The sequence below is a fragment of the Eretmochelys imbricata genome, chromosome 2 (assembly GCF_965152235.1).
Source record: "Eretmochelys imbricata isolate rEreImb1 chromosome 2, rEreImb1.hap1, whole genome shotgun sequence".
NCBI classification, from domain to species: domain Eukaryota; kingdom Metazoa; phylum Chordata; order Testudines; family Cheloniidae; genus Eretmochelys; species Eretmochelys imbricata.
In genome coordinates, this window is record NC_135573.1 from 210,191,452 (window position 1) to 210,212,191 (window position 20,740).

Sequence of the window (20,740 nt, forward strand, 5' to 3'; positions counted from 1 at the left end):
GAAGCACATTGCAGGCCAACTTGATAAGGGCTCTCCCCACCGCCTCCAACATAAAATTTAATTTTGTTGACTGAAGAAAACTAGAAAAAATACACAATACATGTCGTTTTCTAGTTTTTCAGTCCCTTTCATGGTGTGATCAACACAAGCGACAGTGATAGTCACACAGCAGAAAAGTAACATATTTCAAATTAATCATTTCACTGTGTATGAACAAGACTCCCAAAAAGAGAAATTCCAAAACCTCTGATTTAACATGTGTCCTACTCCTGGAGGAATTCTGTGCTACTGCACATGCACAGAAATTATATCCCCTGCAGATTTTTTTTTACTTCCCTGTAGAAAAATGACTTTCTGATGGGGAAGCAAAGAGAAGCCACAAGAGCAGTCATGTGACCCTCCCCAGCAGTATGTTTTGGGTGCCCAGGACAGCCGGCAGAGAGGTAAATCGCTGTGGGACAGGGGACACGACTGGGGAAGACCTGGCTGGTGGCTCCTACACTGCGCCGGGCTCAGCTGCTAGCTCCATCTGGGCTGGGGAGGATGAGACTTCCTCTTCCTTGCACAGCATCAGACTCACCCCTAGATTTCTCCCCAGCTGCAGGAAGCTCTGCAAAGTCCCCCGCCCGCAATTACCTGTGCCCATCACTCCTCAGATGCAGGGGAGGGATCCCTGTACAGGGAGCTGTTCCCCCATCCACCCAATCCCTATGGATCCAGACCCCCTCATATCCATACCCTCCTGCCGAGCCTCACCCCCGCACTCGGAACCCCTGATGAGCCCCACTCCCCCTGCACCTGGATCACCTGACAAGCCACCCACACCCGGATCCCCACTCCACCAAGCCCCAACCAGATGCACCTAGATCCCCACCTCAGTGAGCCCCACTTCCTCAGCATCTGGAACCCCCCCCACCAACCCCCCACACGGAGACCCCTTCTGCTTAGCCCCAACCACCTTCACCTGGCCCCCACAGCAGACTTCCACTACAGTTGCACTCGGAACCCCCTAAGAAGCCCCTGTGCATCCAGATCCCTCCTGCACCCATATCCCCCACTGAGCCGCTTGCACCCAGATTGCCCCACACATAACCCTCTCAACCCACACCTGGATCTCCTCACACTAAGCACCTCCACACTTGGATACTGCCTTGCTGAGTCTGCCTGCCCACACCTGGTGCACCTGGTACAGAGGAGAAGGGCCTTGGGGTGTTTCTGGGGCAGTCCCAGTCCTTGCGCTGAGTCAGGGTTGTGTGCAGCCTCACTGCTTAGTCTGTGTCCCATAGCGGGAGAGGGGAGCTGCACAATGATCTCCCACCTCTGGGCAGCCAGTGGCCTGTGCTCCCCAATGCCATGCTGGAGCCTCCACATTTATTTGACAAATACAATTCGTAGAATTTTAAACTATCGTGCACAGAATGTCCTCAGGAGTAACAATGTGCATCCCAATTATCCACAAAGATAACGGAAGTATCTTTACCCAAACCACAATTCTTAATTGTGTGAGCATTTAAGCCTCCTGGTGCAAACTCACGAAATGCAACTTGATACGTGTGATGGTGCTTAATTTTAAATGTGTTCTCATGCATAAGAGATGTCCAACAAATGGTGAGAGTAAGGACTGTTTTTGTTTAAAGCACTAACAATTACTTCTGTAATCAAGCACCTTCATTTTGAAGTATTTTAGATATCCAGTACTTTTTTTAGACCCTATTAGATTCTTTCTTAAATCATTAACTTAAGTCAACCAGACAATAAATCCATTAATGTACAAGAGGGCTTTTAGATTTATCCATTCTCCTTCCTTGTTGTCACTGGTTGGTAAGTCATAAACAAAGTGCACCCACCTCATCTTCCAAAATAGCTTTGAAATTTGAAGATTTACTAAACATAGAATGATAGTCTATTTAAATCTTCAGTAATTTTACCATACTACCCAAGAACCATAAATCACTAGTGACATTGGCTAACAAGGGTTTAAGAGTTGGAACACGGAGTGTAATAAATTTCCAGACAGTTAAAAATCACTATAATTTTATTCTAATGCATTATAGATTGCCTGTAATGTCATCCTGGCCGGGGTGACCCATTTCTAATTTTGAACAGCTGTTCAGCTTGGGAGTTAGTTAATGATTAAATATAAATTGCCTGATTTATTAGTCTGAATGGCTGAGCTTCCAGGTCAATGCTATATAGACAAAATCATCAGTCTTGATGCTTTCCAGAAGTTAACTGTCTCCTGTTCTAGTCAAAAAGAATTTATTCTCAGAGGAAAAGATGACATTTTGAATGAATCCTTTAAAATATTTTCTCTTATCTTACACAATACTACCACTAAAGAAAACTCTCAGTTTTTGGAAAGAATTTTCTTCACATTTGAAATAAACCCTTAAAACCAAGTCTTAGTGATTACCACCAGGCATAGACCCATTGAGAACTCAGTAGGATTAAACGTGGTAGTGAGTACTTGCAACATCTGGCTAATGTTGAGAATTTGAGGTTTGTCTTGCTCCAACTAAAAAACTGTTCAATCCCAGCTAATAGGAAAATACACCAGTGATTTCACTGTGCTGTAACAGAGTAATTTTTTTCTTCTTTAAGTGTCTGACAACATGCAAATTAAAATTAACTAGATGACAAAAACTGGTTTGTTTTAATCGCATCAGCTGGTTTCAGCAAATTAAGTGCTCCCATTCTGCTTTTCAAACGGACTTAAATCTCCTTGACCGCAGTCTTCACTGCCTGACTGCAGAAATGCAGTGTTTTGTAGCCCAGAATACTAGAGAGACAAGGCGGGTGAGGTAATATCTTTTATTGGACCAACTTCTATTGGTAAGAGAGACATGCTTTTAAGCTTACACAGAGCTCTTCTTCAGGTGACTTTGAAAGCATGTCTCTCTCTCCTATAGAAGTTGGTCCAATAAAAGATATTACCACACCCACGTTGTCTGCAGAAATGGAGGCATTCCTTGGAAAATAAGTGAGTTGTGTTCTTGCAGAATACGTAAACAAAGACTTTATGAAATGTAACTGAACTAGGACTGTCAAGCAATTAAAAAAATTAATCGCGAATAATGGCGTGATTAATCGCACTGTTAAACAATAATAGAATATCATTTATTTAAAATATTTGGATGTTGTCTACATTTTCAAATATATTGATTTCAGTTACAACACAGAATACAAAGTGTACAGTGCTCACATTATATTTATTTTAATTACAAGTATTTGCACTGTAAAAAAATAGTATTTTTCGATTCACCTAATACAAGTATTGTAGTGCAATCTCTTTATCATGGAAGTTGAACCTACAAATGTAGAATTATGTACCAAAACCCCTGCATTCAAATATAAAACAATGTAAAATTTTAGAGCCTGCAAGTCCACTCAGTGCTACTTCTTGTTCAGCCAATTGCTCACACAAACAAGTTTGTTTACACTTGCAGGAGATAATGCTGCCCTCTTCTTGTTTACGTCACCTGAAAGTGAGAACAGGCATTCTCATGGCACTGTTGGAGCCGGCATCGCAAGATATTTATGTGCCAGATGTGCTAAAGATTCATGTGTCCCTTCATGCTTCAACCACCATTCCAGGGGACATGCGTCCATGCTGATGATGGGTTATGCTTGATAACCATCTAAAGCAGTGTGGACCAACGCATGTTCACTTTCATTATCTGAGTCAGATGCCACCAGCAGAAGGTTGATTTTCTTTTTTGATGGTTCGGGTTCTGAAGTTTCCACATCAGAGTATTGCTCTTTTAAGACATCTGAAAGCATTCTCCACACCTCGTTCCTCTCAGATTTTGGAAGGCACTTCAGATTCTTAAACCTTGGGTTTAGTGCTGTAGTTATCTTTAGAAATCTCACATTGGTACCTTCTTTGTGTTTTGTCAAATCTGCAGCCTGAAAGTGTTCTTAAAATGAACAACATGTACTGGGTCACCATCTGAGACTGCTATAACATGAAATATAGGGCAGAATGCAGGTAAAACAGCAGGGGACATACAGTTCTCCCCCAAGGAGTTCAGTGACAAATTTAATTAATGCATTATTATTTTTTTTTAAACAAGCATCATCAGCATGGAAGCATGTCCGCTGGAATGGTAGCCAAAGCATGAAGGGACATCTGAATGTTTAGCATATATGGCATGTAAGTACCTTGCAATGCCAGCTACAAAAGTGCCATGCAAACGTCTGTTCTCACGTTAAGGTCACATTGTAAAATAAGCAGCGGGCAGCATTTTCTCATGTAAATGTAAACAAACTTGTTTGTCTTAGCGATTGGCTGAACAAGAAGTAGGACTGAGTGGACTTGTAGGCGCTGAAGTTTTATATTGTTTTGGTTTTGAGTGCAGTTATGTCATAAAAAAGAAATCTATATTTGTAAGTTGCACTTTCATAACAAAGAGATTGCACTACAGTACTTGTATGAGGTGAATTGAAAAATACTATTTCTTTTGTTTATCATTCTTGTAGTGCAAATATTTGTAATAAAAATAATATACACTGATTTCAATTACAACACAGAATACAATATATATGAAAATGTAGAAAAACATTCAAAATATTTAATAAATTTCAACTGGTATTCTATTGTTTAACAGTGCGATTAAAACTGCAATTAATCATGATTAATTTTTTTGAGTTAATCGCATGAGTTAACTGCAATTAATCGACAGCCCTAAACTGAACTTTACTATATTTAAAAAAATCTTTTAAAAATACATTGGAAGAACATAGGAATATAAGTAGTATAACCATCTTCCATGTATTTATTATTTTATTATCGTTAATACTAATTTACCAAGAAAGGATGTGTAATAAATTCCACATATTGTGTCAAGACAGCATTATCTGTGTGAGTAATTATAGCAGCACTATGTCTTACTTGAATGGCTATATAGAAACTGACCATTAAACAGGCATCTGTTTTACTATAATGATATTTGTCTACACATAAAGATAATGGCTACATTGAAAATTATACTATGTTTTTTAATAAAAATGCATTTAGTTCCTATTAAATATGAATAGTTTTGCAACAGCAATATATATATATAAAATCCAGCTAGTGTATTCTACTTACTTACAGACTAAGTGCAATGTGGGCGGATGCAATATGACTCAATCCTGACCGAGAGGATTGTTCAGTCTCTCTGCTCATTAACCAGAGGCTGCCCATGCTGTCATAATGTGTTCACAGTTGTGTACAAAATGTGGTGACTTAGTTATGGAGACTTTTCTCTGTGGGCCATGCAAACTTAACCTAGTGAGGGGCATGTGATTTTTAAAAAAATGCATGACACCTCTGATAGTATTCTCAGATTTTGGTTGCCTATTACCTTACCTTGCCTATTAGGTTGTGTTTGCTTGCTTGTTTTTTTACTGAAGTGATTTACCTGGGAATTTAATATCTTATGCTCTAGAATTTTTTAATGTAATCAAAATAGTTTCCAAAATTAATAATTAAAATATTCCAAATATTTAATTATTAATTTTGGAAACAGCATTAAGAAAAAAATCTACTTGCCTGAAGTCCCTTGACAAGTCTGTTAGCCAGCTCAATTGTTTTGTTGGTTCGGTTCACATCTTCTTGACATTGGACTTTTTCTGCTATTGCTTTTTCAAATGATGCCGTGAGTCTGCACAGATTGCTATCCAGATCCTGCACAACAGAGTCAGATATGGGTTTTGTAACCTCAGCCATTTTTTCTCTACTTTAATAAATAGTTTACATGTATATAATGACATTCATTCTGAAGGATGTGAAGTCTTTAAAGCAGGAACTGTGTCTTCCTATATGTCTGTGGAGCTCCTGGCAGATTTTGTGTGCTGCACGCACACACACACACGCACGCACAACTTCCAGAGTTTCTTATTAAGCATACATTGACAGACATAATGAAGAGTACACTGGACCACAGGGATAGGTGAGGAAAGTCTGAAGTTACTTTGTTTTAAAAGGAATCAGGTTTCTGCTTTAATATGACAAGGATGAGTATTATGGTAAGGCCTAAAGGTCCCAACCAAGACTGGGACCCCATTGTACTAGGCACCGTACAAACCACATAGCAAGAAATAATCCCTGCTCCAAAGAGCTTACAATATAAACAGACAGCAAAAAGATGACGGACAGAAATTGTAATCATCCCCATTTTACAGAAGGACATCAGGGCACAAGGACATCAAGTGACTTGCCCCATGTCACACAGGAAGTCTGTAGTGGATACAGAAAGGGAATGCAGATCTCAAGTCCAGTCCAGGGCTTTAACGAAAAGACCATCGTGATTCTTCCTCTCTGCTCATTGTTATACATGAGAATCCTAGGTCTCTTCTAACCTGGAAGATTCTATGGTTAACTGAAGAACTAGTAGTATCACAAGAGACTGAAAGGTGGGGAAAGGATTTTTAGACAAGAATGTTTAAAATTATTTCTATTCATCCCTCTTTAACTGAAACATCTGAGAAATACGGAGAATTTGTTTTATTAATTATTATTATTAAAGATTAGTCAGCCCAACTCTTCCATTAAAGCTTAAGAAAGCTCTCAATAATCCTTGAAAGTTTCCAACAAGACCAAAAAGCTACGAAAGACCCTACATTTCCCCTACTTTTACAACCAAAAATTAAAAGCCACCTTCTGTTTATGAGTAAGGCTGTGAGTCTTTCATGAAGGTCACAGATTCTGTGACTTTCCAGGACCTCCGTGACATCCACTGCTGCAGCGGCTGACCCCAGGGCTGCCCAAGCAGCTAGGGTGACCCTGGGGCCAGCCGCACGGGCCGCTGCTTCGGTGGCCCCAGGTAGTCGGTCCCGGGAGCTGCTGTGGAACAGCGGTCTGGGAGCAGCAGCGGTGCCCCGGGCTGCCTCCCCCTGTAGGAGGAGCAGCAATGGCCAGAGCACCCCCACCCCCAGCCTCCCACAGAACAGCAGCATCTGCTGGAGCGCCTTTCTTCCTCCAGCACCTAAGATTTAGCTTGGGGTATTTTTAGTCATGGACAGGTCACTGGCTGTGACTTTTTGTTTATTGCCCGTGACCTGTCCATAACTTATACTAAAAATACCCGTGACTAAATTGTAGCCTTATTTATGACAAAAAATCAAACAAGGACACACACATTCGCCTCCCTTCACAGGTCACCTTTAACAATCATTAATAGAAGGTAGACACAAAAGTCCAATGTATTGATCATAGATTTAGTTTCTCCATCGCCCAGGTATCCTCCCCCTTATACTTCCAAAGGGAAATTAATGCTTCCTAGCACAGCAAAAAAATAAAAAATAAATGAGTGAAGAAACATGAAAGAAAGATGGCACCAAAGTCAGATGCTTGAGTGACAGACATGTCGTTATGTAAGATTTAACAAAAAGGTAACCAGTTGGAAAGTCTCATTTTTGCACATGAACATCCAGGTGAGGCACTGCAAGAACACAATAAAAAAGACTTTTGAAAGAAAGCAGTTGCAGAGAGGTCTTCTGAAGCCATTTTGCTGCCCCAAAGCGGTTTCAGAAACTGCTTAGCTAACTTCTGCCTTGCACAAAAATAACTCCATCTCAGAGGTACTAAGAGAAGAGCTACCAAGAAGCAAAGAGTACACAGTTCCACAACAGAATGATTTCCTGCGAAGAAATGTTTTAGACTATAATTACCAAGATCAGTAGTTTGGATAGGCAAATCCATGGGAGTGAAAACAGACAATCAGGAAAATTTCAAAGAATTCAAGCAGTACAATGAGAGCAATAAAATGTTGGAAAGAAGGGAACAGCTGGAATGCCAGGTTAGATCTTGATATGTAAAGGTGATTTGTATTGGCTCCCTCATTACCCACAAGATTTCTGTTTTGTTTATAGAGGTGTTTATGATGATGATTTTAAACCTGAAAGTTAAAGATGACCCATTTTGTGTGACAAAATCCTCTGAGGGCTTCCAAAGGGACACTTGAAAAAGATGGAACGTTAACTGTGATCCTACCGGATTTAATGGACTGAGTGAGTCTTGAATGCTGCAAATAGTAAGAAGAGTCTAACATACAAAGCTAAAAAAGTTTTTCTTTCATGACTGTGGAGAATGATGGAGATATCTGTATTATCTTTTATGAATACCATATGTATCTCAGTTTACCTGCTTGATATTATCCTGCCTGACTGCATAGAGTCCAATCAAAGGAGACTGTTGGGGGGAACAAATAGGAAGCAAAACAATAACAAAGATACGGTACCCCACCAGTGAGAATACAAAGGGTCCTCATGGAAACAATGCAGGAGCTATTTATTGGGGAATGCCCACCTGCCTGGTTCCAGTCAGACCAGGTTAATTTTTCCCAAGCCTCGGATCAAGTGGCACTAAACCATTAAAGACGCAATGGCCCAAGGAAGCAACACTGTGTTAAACTGTTTCAATACAACACAAAGAGGGGAGACTATCTAGAAAAGACATTATAATGTTTCAATTAGTACTAAATAGCGGATGCTCTTAATGATTTTAGTAATAAAATAAAAACAATAGAAATTTTCAACTATTATATTATGTAGTAGCACTGCATAATATGACGTCATGAAGGAATACAAAAAGAAAAAGAAAAAAAGATATGAAATATAAAATTCAAAAAAATTTCCAAAACAATTTTCCATAACAAAAAAGTTTTCAGAATTTTCATTTGATGGGAAATTTCAAGAATATTTGTTTTCATTCTGACATGGAATGAAAACAAAAAACTTTGAAATGTCAAAATTTCCCACAAAACAGAAATTCCAAGTCTTAACCAGCTCTAGTGAGCAGTTGCCAAAAGAGAATGCTGAAGGGGTTTTCTCCCCCAAACCTGGAGCAGGGGTCTGGGCTGAACAGAACTTACCCAAAACTTGCAAGGAAATAAAAAATAAAGTTTAGGTATAGCACAGGCATATAGACCTTCTGTAGTTTTATCTCTGTGCGCTCTGCCTGTTATGTACCTTTGGGTGAATACATAAATAAATGCTTTGTTTAGAACAGTGGTTTTCAATCTTTTTTCATTTGCAGACCCATTAAAATTTTGAATGGAGGTACAGACCCCTTTGGAAATCTTAGACATAGTCTGTTGACTCTCAGGGTTTCGCGGACCACAGGTTGAAGACCACTGGCTTAGAAGAAGCTCTTGAGTCAGCTTCTGGTTTTAAATCAGCTTTTTAATCAGCTGCTGGTTACAGGCTCCTGGAGGAAGATGGCTTACAGGTGCCAAACACAGCTGGGTCTGTCCTGTTATCACAGTTGGTAAACAGAGGAGCTGCAGCCCAGAGATCCACTCTTAGAGTGGTAGGACTGCATGGTTCTACCCAGAAAGGGATGACAGTAGCGAAACCTGTCACCAAAGAGGTGCACTTGACAGGAACTAAAAAAGGGTCTAAAGCCCAGCTCACCCTGTAACCACCATACTGTGAGAATCTGGGGAGCCAGAACCTCGGTCTGTGGATCCATGAGAAATTGCCACATCCATGCTGCCACCCAACAGGTCTGGCAGAGCAGTGACTGATGGGCTGTGAGCCTTGTGAGGCCAAGCACCACTGGATGTCCTGCCAAGAGAGGCCCTGACTAGAGGAGCTTACCATATTCTCTTATTGGCCCAGGAACACTATTGAAGACGTAGGAAAAACACCTGGAGGCTGTCTGTGCATCAAGGCAGATCACTGACCTGCTGCTTAGATACACCCGGCCTTGTTCCAGCTCTGTCTCAACCTTGACTCCAGGTAACCCAGTTCTGGCTTGTGTATCCTGGCTCTGACCACTAGACTTGACTGCTCCTGCCCCAATTCCTGACAGACATTAACCAGGACCCATTTACAGAGGCCAGCAACTGGGAATTTAGCATTATAAAGACAGAAGACAGTCAGGACTTTCCTTTATTTTTTTTTCTGGAGAAGTGCAAATTACAGTAGCCAACCTCAAAAAATCAAAAATCATGAGATTTTCCCCAAACATCCATGGCATTTTTTTTTAAATTATATTGTGTTCTATTTTGGGTCTGTCTTTTGAACTTCTCCTGCTCATCCCTAGTGTGTGTGCATGTGTGAGAGACAATTAGTGTTTCTCTCTCTCCCACATTTATTGGGAAAGGAGATTTTTCACCCCCACAGCTGCCCATACCCATCCCTGCAATTAATTCTGCCCCCCAACCTCCAAATCAATCCTGTCCCCACATCAGTTCAGCCGCCCCGACAGCCCCCACCATACATCAGTTCAGCTCCCACCTTCCATCTATTCGGCCTTCCAGGATGGTGGGGAGCAGTTCTGGCATTCTTCACCCCCTCTGCCCCTTCCCAGGCCAGGGGATGCAGAAGCAATGGTGCCACCCGGACCTTGTTGCTCACAGAAGAAGAGGGAAAAAGAGTGGATGGAGCCATCTTGAACCACTGGGTTCCGTAGCTCCCTCTTGTTCCCTCCCTTCCTTCCTGTGAGGATAGATTCAGGTTGCTGAGGGGAGGGGAAGGAGGAGGGTGCTCTCTTCCTGCAGCAGCTGGGATTGGCTGCCTGCCCCATTTGCCTACCTGGGGCTAGGCAACCAATCAGAAGGGGTTTGCCACCTGGCAGGGCTCAAATTGGTTGGAAGACTGGAGCTTCTCACATTATTGAGAGACCAGACTCCAGCCCCCGCCAAAATCCTGTCACTCATGAAAAAGATCACGAGAGTTGGCAATATTGCAATTATACATAAGGAAAACCCTACACTTTCTTGAACAAAAATCATCAGAGTGTGAGCAGTGCCAGTCACAGGGAAAGTACTGATGAATCTGGCCAGTGATCTTCCTCTAAGAACAATCTATCTATCTAATAGAATTCTTGTTTCTATGGCACTTTCTGATCAGGATGCATTTTTAGCTTCATGACCTTCAACATACCTAAAGTAAACTGCTGTTATTATACAATACACTTCCTGTCAGCTACACCAATGTTTGTATAACTATAGTTATAGAGAGTTTTTTCATCCTAAATCACTTTAAATTCTATGGGATGGTGCACACTCATTTTTAAACACTTATTACTGAGCAAAGCATGTACTCCCATGAATGTTGCCCTGGAATCTCTGTTCGACCACTGATGGTGGCAAGCACTTGCACTCTGTAGTAAATGCTACCTGGATTAGGCCCTAAGATTGTAATCTCTTTAAGGTAAGAAATGTATTTTACACCATTATAAAGCGATGGATAAATTTGTGGTGTTATGCAAACAATTTTAAAGATAAATAATAAAAACAACATTTCCCATCCAAATATCACCCTAGCTCGACCCTGCCTAGTCAGATCTAATACACACCGTATTATCTCTGTGTGTGGGTGTATCTAAACAATTTTCATAAGGATTTTTACCATATGGTCTTACTGTGGTGCTTCCGGTATACTATGCCCCCAATGCTTCTGAAGTAATGGACTATAATGTCTTTACAGTGGAGTTGCTGAGTCCTGTGGGTCAAATATTTATCAGTTAATTTTTTTTTAAAAAATGGAACAGTTTTCTATTTATTGTATTTCCTAATATGGACCCTGATTCCCCCATACATTTACTTCAGAGGATAGTACCTAGTATCATAAGTGGTCTCATTAAAATATTGGGAACTGTCATTGAAGTAAGCATTTGCAGGCTTGGGCATGCGCATGTAAACCCAGCCTTAAAGGTTTAACACTCAAGAAGAAATCTGTGCACTTAATTTTTCTTTTAAGAAGTTTAACTGGTGTTAAAACACAATAAATATTTAAACAATGTACAGCATTTGCACTAGTAGGTATATCTGTTATTTTAAAAAACCCCAAAAACCTACAATAAATCATATTGTTTGCACTTGACAGGGATTTTAATATCATTTTACAATGATGAAGTGAGCTGTAGCTCACGAAAGCTTATGCTCAAATAAATTGGTTAGTCTCTAAGGTGCCACAAGTACTCCTTTTCATTTTACAATATATTTTAGAACGCATTAAAAGTGAAAGGTGAAGCTCATAGTGTCACCTAAGCTGACTAAATATTATTGATTAATGACTAATGGGTGCAATGATTATTAATCATTATAGAAAATTACTATCTATAAAAACTTCTATTTGAAAAATATTTACAACTTTCTCTGCTGGCCAATAAAATGGTACTGGGACATAGGGAAGGGAGCCATTGGAAATCCATGTCTAGAGACAGCGGTCACTAATGACGCTCTGCCTTTAACTCTATTCTTCAAAAAGATTGGGACAGGGAAGGGGACTGAGCTGGAGAAAGATGGGCAAAAGTCTGAGGAGTGCATTGAAGGATAGAGGCCAGTGAATGAATTGACTGATGTTTGGATCGCTGTAGGAAAAATATAAATGCCTACTTCAGTATGATGAATCAAGAGATTCTTGACAGAAAAGTAACCTGCACCATTCTTATCCCGTTTGTTATGCTCCAATATAGAGAGGAAGAGTGGGCAGTTAATTACATCGTAGTAATGGGAACTGGTGCTCACAACTAATGTGGACAATCTTAATCTTTTTATTACACTGCTTGATTTGACACTGGTGTAAGCTATTTTACACATGCAGAATACCTGCTTGTGATGGTATAGGCACCTGGTGATTAGTTAGTCTTGGAAGCTTTCCTGGGCTCACTCAGACTGAGGTTACTGTTGATATAGAGAGAGGAGGGCAGGCACTTTAGATCAGGAGTGACAATCTTTAAATACTAGAGGGCCCCAATTTTTATTTTTTCTTGTATTGTGGAAGGCCACAAAGTAAATCTTGTTAGGAAGGCTGGCTACAGAAGGTTTTTGGCAGCTGGAAGCGGGGTAAGGTCTGGTGCTTGGTCTGTGGGGTGCCCGTTTCATATTCTCTTCCCCTGAATGATCACATTTGCCTTCTCTCCATGCCCACTATTACTGGGTTCAGATACCCCACAATGTGACTCTTCCCTTCCCCACTGTTCTATTACAGCACTCTCCTATACTGCTTACCTTCAAATCCCTGGTGAACTGTATTCACTGTCAAACCTGGGGCACTGCATAGGAGACTCTGCGAATGGAGTGCCCTGTAGAAGGTAGCACATCAGCTGGGTGGTACTGTATTAGGCCTTGTCTATATTGAAAAGTTACATTGCGTGCGTTAACATGTGTTCTAACCCATTAAACACTCAGGGCAAGACTCAGGCCTGTGCCAGAGCTCTGCCTAGTGCAGGAGGAGAAGCAGGAAGTCAGAGGGTATATCTACAATGCAGCTGGGAGCAAGCCTCTCCCCGGGTTAACAGACTTGCACTCGCTTTGTTCTATCGGGCATGCTAAAAATAGCAGCGTGGACATTGTGGCTCTGGCAGAGACTAGGGCTAGCCACATGAGTTCAAACCCAGGGGATCACCCAGGCCACAGCCCAAGCCGCAATATCCACCTTGCTGGTTTTGGAATGCTAACTCAAGCAGAGGTAGTGCAAGTGTGACCACCTCAGCTGGAAGGCTCACTCCAACTGCAGTATAGATGGTCAGAATCAACACATACTAGAACAGTTGTCATGCAGCTCTACGTTGCACCACTCATACAGGGTGGTTAGTAGAGCCTGTGCTGGTGGAAGATTGGTGTAGCGTAGTTAAACTCCACTACGCACCTTCCTTCCCTCAGTGCATTCCCCCCTCCCTCTACAGCAGGGGTCGGCAAACTTTTTGGCCCGAGGGCCACATCTGGGTATGGAAATTGTATGGCGGGCCATGAATGCTCATGAAATTGGGGGTTGGGCTGTGGGAGCGGGTGAGGGCTCCGGCTGGGGGTGGGGATGAGGTGTTGGGGGTGCAGGAGGGTGCTCCAGCCTGGGACTGAGGGGTTAGGAGGGTGGGAGGGGGATCAGGGCTGGGTCAGGGGGTCAAGGTGTGGGAGGGGGTCAGGGTGCAGGCTCCAGGCAGCATCTACCTCAAGCAGCTCCAGGAAACAGTGGCATGTCCCTCCTCCGGCTCCTATGTGGAGGTGCAGCCAGGTGGCTATGCGCACTGCCCTGTCTGCAGGCGCCGCCCTGCGCTCCCATTGGCCGCGGTTCCTGGGTTTGGAGCCCCCTGGCTGCCCCTACGCATAGGAGCCAGAGGCAGGACATGCCACTGCTTCCGGGAGCCACGCAGAGTGGGGCAAGCCCCTGATTCTGCTCCCCGGCGGGAGTTCGAGGGCCAGATTAAAACATCTGGAGGGCTGGATATGGCCCCCGGGCCGTAGTTTGCCCATCCCTGCTCTACAGGCTACCTACCTAGATGTTGGGGGGCATAGGCACAGACCAGGAATGTCAGAAGCTCCCTAAAAGTGATGGGGCCACGGCCCCCTGATACCCCCTGTTCTGTCACCCCTGGCACAGACCTGAATCCAGCTCATGAGCACTAAGCAGAGTTCCCCTACACTGGAGAATCCTCCGTACATTTACGGCTAGACTATGACTCACTTATGCTGCCTGAGTGGCATAAAGGGAAAGTAAATTCACTATAGAATCTGGCCCCCACTGTATCAAAGTCTATCATGTTAGATGTTAAACATTTTGTCAGCAGGTCATGATTAACTCTACAGTTCTACATGACAGTCTGTCTCTCAACTCAGTATAAAGTCAGGTGGGTCATCATGTTGGTTAACATGTGATCTAACACAAGATAACTTTTCCACTGTGGACAAGCCTTGGGAGACCAAGCATACCCTAGACCATGCCTGACAAGTGTTTGTCCAACCTGTTCTTAACCTCACTAGGAAGCCTTCTCTGAGTTTAACTAGCCTTATACTTAAAGTTTTCCCTATTATCTAACCTAATATTTCATAATATTTAACCTAACTCAATTAAGCCTCAGGACATCCCATAACTTTTACGGGTGGGGAAACTTGACAACCTCTGTGGCTCAAAGTATGTGGCAAAGCTGGGAAGAGAATTCTGACTGGTCTTTATCATAAGACTCTGGTAATAAAATAAGATTAATTTGTTTGTAGCTGAAGCTCCTACAATCTAACCTTTACTAATTGGAGGTTATTTCCCCAGCTTTCTGTACAGAAGTGGTTTTAACTAGGGCTGTCAATTAATCGCAGTTAACTCATGCGATTAACTAAAAAAAAAACTAATTGAGATTAATCGCACTTATAACAATAGAATATCAATTGAAATTTATTAAATATTTTTGGATGTTTTTCTACATTTTCAACATTGACTTCAATTACAACACAGAATACAAAGTGCACAGTGCTCACTTTATATTTTTATTACAAATATATGCACTGTAAAAATGATAAACAAAAGAAATAGTTTTTTTCAATTCACCTCATACAAGTACTGAAGTGCAATCTCTATCGTGAAAGTGTAACTTACAAATGCAGATTTTTTTCTGGTTACATAACTGCACTCAGAAATAAAACAGTGTAAAATTTTAGAGCTTACAAGTCCACTCAGTCCTACTTCTTATTCTACCAATCACTACGACAAACAAGTTTGTTTACATTGAAGGGAGACACTGCTGCCTGCTTCTTATTTACAAGGTCACCTGAATGTGAGAACAGGCATCCGCATGGCACTTTTGTAGCTGGCGTTGGTATTTACATGCCAGATATGCTAAGCATTCGTATGCCCCTTCATGCTTTGGCCACTGTTCCAGAGGATATGCTTCCATGCTGCTGATGCTTGTTTAAAAAAATAACGTGTCAATTAAATTTGAGACTGGACTCCTTTGGGGGAGAATTGTATGTCTCCTGTTCTGTTTTACCCGCATTATGCATATATTTCATGTTATAGCAGTCTCAGACGATGACTCAGCACATGTTTGTTTTAAGAACACTTTCACAGCAGATTTGACAAAGCGCAAAGAAGGTACCGCTGTGAGAAATGGCTACAGCGCTCAACCCAAGATTTAAGAATCTGAAGTGCTGTCCAAAATCTGAGAGAGACTAAGTGTGGCGCATGCTTTTAGAAGTCTTAAAAGAGCAACACACTGATGTGGAAACTACAGCACCCAAACCACCAAAAAAGAAAATCAGTCTTCTGCTGGTGGCATCTGACTCAGATGATGAAAATGAACATGTGTCAGTTCACACTGTTTTGTATCATTATCAAGCAGAACCCTTCATCAGCATGGAAGCATGTCCTCTGGAATGGTGCTTGAAGCATGAAGGGACATATGAATCTTTGGTGCATCTGGCATGTAAATATCTTGCAACGCCAGCTACAACAGTGCCATGAGAATGCCTGTTCTCACTTTCAGGTGACATTGTAAACAAGAAGCAGGCAGCATTATCTCCTGCAAATTGTAACCAACCTTGTTTGTCTGAGTGATTGGCTGAGCAAAAAGTAGAACTGAGTGGACTTGTGGGCTCTAAAGTTTTACATTGTTTTGTTTTTGAATGCATTTTTTGGGGTACATAATTCTACATTTGTAAATTCAACTTTCATGATAGAGAGACTGCATTGCAGAACTGGTATGAAGTGAATTGAAAAATAAATATTTTTTGTTTTTTCAGAGCAAATATTTGTAATCAAAAATATAAAGTGAGCACTGTACATTTTGTATTCTGTGCTGTAATTGAAATTAATATATTTGAAAATGTAGTAAACATCCAAAAATATTTAAAGTAAATGGTATTCTATTGTTGTTTAACAGGGCGATTAATTTTTTTAATCACTTGACAGCCCTAGTTTTAACTATATTTTTTAAAAGAAATTTTTATTTTTATCTAGTTGACAATCCTGGAAAGGTGTTTGTTTGTACATGTTTCTTGGTGATTTAGACTGCAGTGTTATAATGACTTTAATCTTGTTAAGCCTTATATAATACTGTCAGATAAGCACAAAGTTTTAATAAAAATGTTTCAATTATATCAGTAATCGATATTAAAACATTACCTTTACATGGACAATTCAAATACATTGCAGTAACTGCCAAGTGGTATCTTTCCTTTATCTAGTGCTACATTACAGTAAGTGGAACAGGTACAGAGAAGGGCTACTAGGATGATCCGAGGAATGGAAAACTTGCTTATGAAAGAAGACTCAAGGAGCTTGGCTTGTTTAGCCTAACTAAAAGAAGGTTGAGGGGAGATATGATTGCTCTCTATAACTATATCAGAGGGATAAATACTGGAGAGGGAGAGGAATTATTTAAGCTCAGTACCAATGTGGACACAAGAACAAATGGATATAAACTGGCCACCAGGAAGTTTAGACTTGAAATTAGACGAAGGTTTCTAGGAGGGAAGTTTTGGAATAGACTTCCAAGGGAAGCAGTGGGGGCAAAAGATCTATCTGGCCTTAAGATTAAACTCGACAAGTTTATGGAGGAGATGGTATGATGGGATAACATGATTTTGGTAATTAATTGATCTTTACATATTCATGGTAAATAGGCCTAATGGCCTGTGATGGGATGTTAGATGGGGTGGGATCTGAGTTACCGAGGAAAGAATTTTCTGTAGTATCTGGCTGGTGAATCTTGCCCATATGCTCAGGGTTTAGCTGATTGCCATATTTGGGGTCAGGAAGGAATTTTCCTCCAGGACAGATTGGAAGAGGCCCTGGAGGTTTTTTGCCTTCCTCTGTAGCATGGGGCACGGGTCACTTGCTGGAGGATTCTCTGCTCCTTGAAGTCTTTAAACCACGATTTGAGGACTTTAATAGCTCAGACATAGGTGAGAGGTTTTTCACAGGAGTGAGTGGGTGAGATTCTGTGGCCTGCGTTCTGCAGGAGGTCAGACTAGATGATCATAATGGTTCCTTCTGACCTTAGTATCTGTGAATCTATGAATTATTGTGAGCCCATTTCAAAATCTGATAATGCCACATAGCTTCAGGATGCCTTTTTGAGTATATTCGTAATTTATACAAATGAGCTACTTAAATCAGATTACTCATGTAAAACAGCAAAACACACTGGGAAGTAGTCCCTTTTTCCTATAGTTTGCGGAAAAACATAAGGCATTTGGATAAACTGCAAGATTTTTTCCACTGGCCTGTGAACAAACCACCCCATAATTGAAGCTGAGGAGATCCAAGATGTGGGCTGCAAGAAGCAAGCATGGAGTTCTCCAGCTCAACAGGAGATCTTACAGTATTCATGATTTCCTTACTGTAACCGGTCATTCTATTGTCTGTTTTACTAGAACAAGTAACCACATCCAGCCCCTGTGTGAAAAGAAGCCTGGCTGAAGATCTATTGTGTATTCTATATGGCTATTGAGAAAAATATTCATGTTAAATATGCAATGTGATGACATATTTGGCCATATACGGGAAACAGATAACAGCAAGGGGAACTGTAACTTAACCTGTGGTGTATAACTTTTCCTACAGGAAACTCACCATAATTAAAGCAAAATAAACACATGACCACATATAGAGAAATTCATAAGGGGAAAAAATCAGAAATGCACATATATTAAGGGTCAGAAACTGGACTCAGAGATGGGATCTTATTGAATTATAAGAATAAGCAGACAGTAAAAAAATTTTTGAGCTATTAAGCACAGAACAAGAAAGCACAAGCTCTCTACTCTGAAAATTGACTAAGAAAGGCACTGTGGGAGACCCACATTTGGTATCTCACAATGACTTCCAGATCATTATTACCATCAAACATGCTTAAAGGATTTATTCCTCTTCCTCTCAACCACCTATTTGCCAGCCTTGCAAACTCAGTCTGGGAACTGAAAGTCAACCTGGGTTCTTTCCTTCTTGTATGTCACTCCCCGATAATAAGGATTCTGCATGCCAAATTCTCCCCAGTTAGAAATGAAGTTGCGCAAGTCTGACTCAGGATAGAATCTGCTCCTTCTATTGGAATTTTGTTAACAATCTGACAATGAGTAAGCCAGGACAACATCCCAGATCGCTTTCTCACAGCTAAGTTAATTCAGCAGGGCTGACAGGAGTAAAGAAAGCAGTAAAGAATTATTTTTGTCCAGAAAGTAAGCATACGTGGCTCTGAATATAAACACAGGAAAAAGAGTTCAATAAATATTTCGTGGTAACTATACTTTTTGGTACAACCAATATCTCAAAAGACAGGATGGTCTGAAGAAGCTGAGGTCCTGGTTTCTATCTCCAAGTTTCTCAATGTTTTTCTTAAAGATTCAGAAGGGATTTAATAACATTTTTATTATTTAATTAATACCAAGCATAAATGCAGATGGGCATGAGCTTCCAATGCCCAATCTGGAAGTTACTCCTATCCACCAACAAGTCAATAGCCATATAACAACAACTGATTCTGCAGGGATATACAGCTCATATAAATAACAGAATGATTTATATCAATTGCCATTTTTGTTTATTAAATCTATTGGTTTTGTATGTAGCTGAATGGCTTTGGGGAAATTCTGTAATTTTTTGTTGTCATAAATATAAAGGGAAGGGTAAACCCCTTTAAAATCCCTCCTGGCCAGAGGAAAAATCCTCTCACCTGTAAAGGGTTAAGAAGCTAAAGGTAACCTCACTGGCACCTGACCAAAATGACCAATGAGGAGACAAGATACTTTCAAAAGCTGGGAGGAGGGAGAGAAACAAAGGGTCTGTGTCTGTCGGTATGCAGCTTTTGCTGGGGAGAGAACAGGAATGGAGTCTTAGAACTTTTAGTAAGTAATCTAGCTAGGTATGTGTTAGATTATGATTTCTTTAAATGGCTGAGAAAGGAACTGTGCTGAATAGAGTGACTATTTCTGTCTGGGTGTCTTTTTTGTAACTTAAGGTTTTGCCTAGAGGGATTCTCTATGTTTTGAATCTAATTACCCTGTAAGGTGTCTAAAATGCAGGATGCTCTTCAACAGATTTACAGGAAAAGTAGTAATAAAGCTTAATACAGAACAACCATATCTTTGACAATAAAACAAGGACTTTATGGCATTTCAGAGCTGGGGAGTAATAAAACCAGTTATCTTTCTGGACAGAGTTGGTGCCTTGCCATAGAGATGGACACAAGCCAATGAAATGAGTTCAAGATACCTGAAGAGGACTATCGTTGTTCAGACAGTACTTACAACAAGCTTTTTCCTAATTGCTTCTAGCTTTTCAGTGGCTGCTGCTAGTTCGACATTTGCCTGGGCCAGTGCATGACGTTTTGGCTCCACTTCACAATACACCTCAAGAAAGAGAGAGAGTATAGTTTCATTTGGACAAAAAGTAAGTCTTGAATTCATTCACAAAAACGGCAAATGACATCTGATGAAAGAGCTTCTAATCTGTACAACAAACCAGTAAGTCACAGGTTGCATACATTTGCTCTACCTTTGTACATGGTAGTGAAATACATACAAACCTACAATAAATACAAAATTATAGCTATACACATATACAACTTGCTTTCTGGGAGAGGAGTTATCCCTTGTAGTTCTGACAGTAGCTTATTTAAGAATATCTTAAATAGAAATGAACGCTGCCCATTTATCCCAAACTCTTTCCAACTTTTGTTTCCTTAGCACAGAATAAGTGGGGGAGGGGTTCAATTTGGGAAAACCGGTCTGCTGTGCAAATCAAATCAATTCACATGTGGAATGATTTTTTTGGTCTCAGAATTAAAGGGTAAAGTGTGCATTTAATGTAAATAGTACATTGTAATCAAGTAGATTTTCTAATATTCACAATTAAAGGACATCCAGACATCATACTGCAATGGGCTCGCTAGTTTGCATATATACCACTGGCATCTACTGGAGAATCAGAATTACTCAACTGTGTCTCAGACTGCCTGTCATGTAGACAGCTAGCTGAGATTTTCCTTTAATTCAAGTGGAAGGGGAATGTGTATCTGGAGAAGAAGGATATATGATCT

General features: G+C 40.8%; 1 protein-coding gene across 1 annotated transcript in view; it reads right to left on the minus strand.

The window, feature by feature from the left end:
• DNAH11 (dynein axonemal heavy chain 11) overlaps positions 1-20,740 on the minus strand; it is a 293,766-nt gene that overhangs the window by 60,329 nt on the left and 212,697 nt on the right. The window contains exons 61-62 of the mRNA XM_077808745.1: positions 19,950-20,051; positions 5,534-5,668 (exon numbers count right to left, since the gene is read on the minus strand). Coding sequence (XP_077664871.1) covers positions 5,534-5,668; positions 19,950-20,051 — 237 coding nt within the window. The remainder of the gene's footprint in view (positions 1-5,533; positions 5,669-19,949; positions 20,052-20,740) is intronic.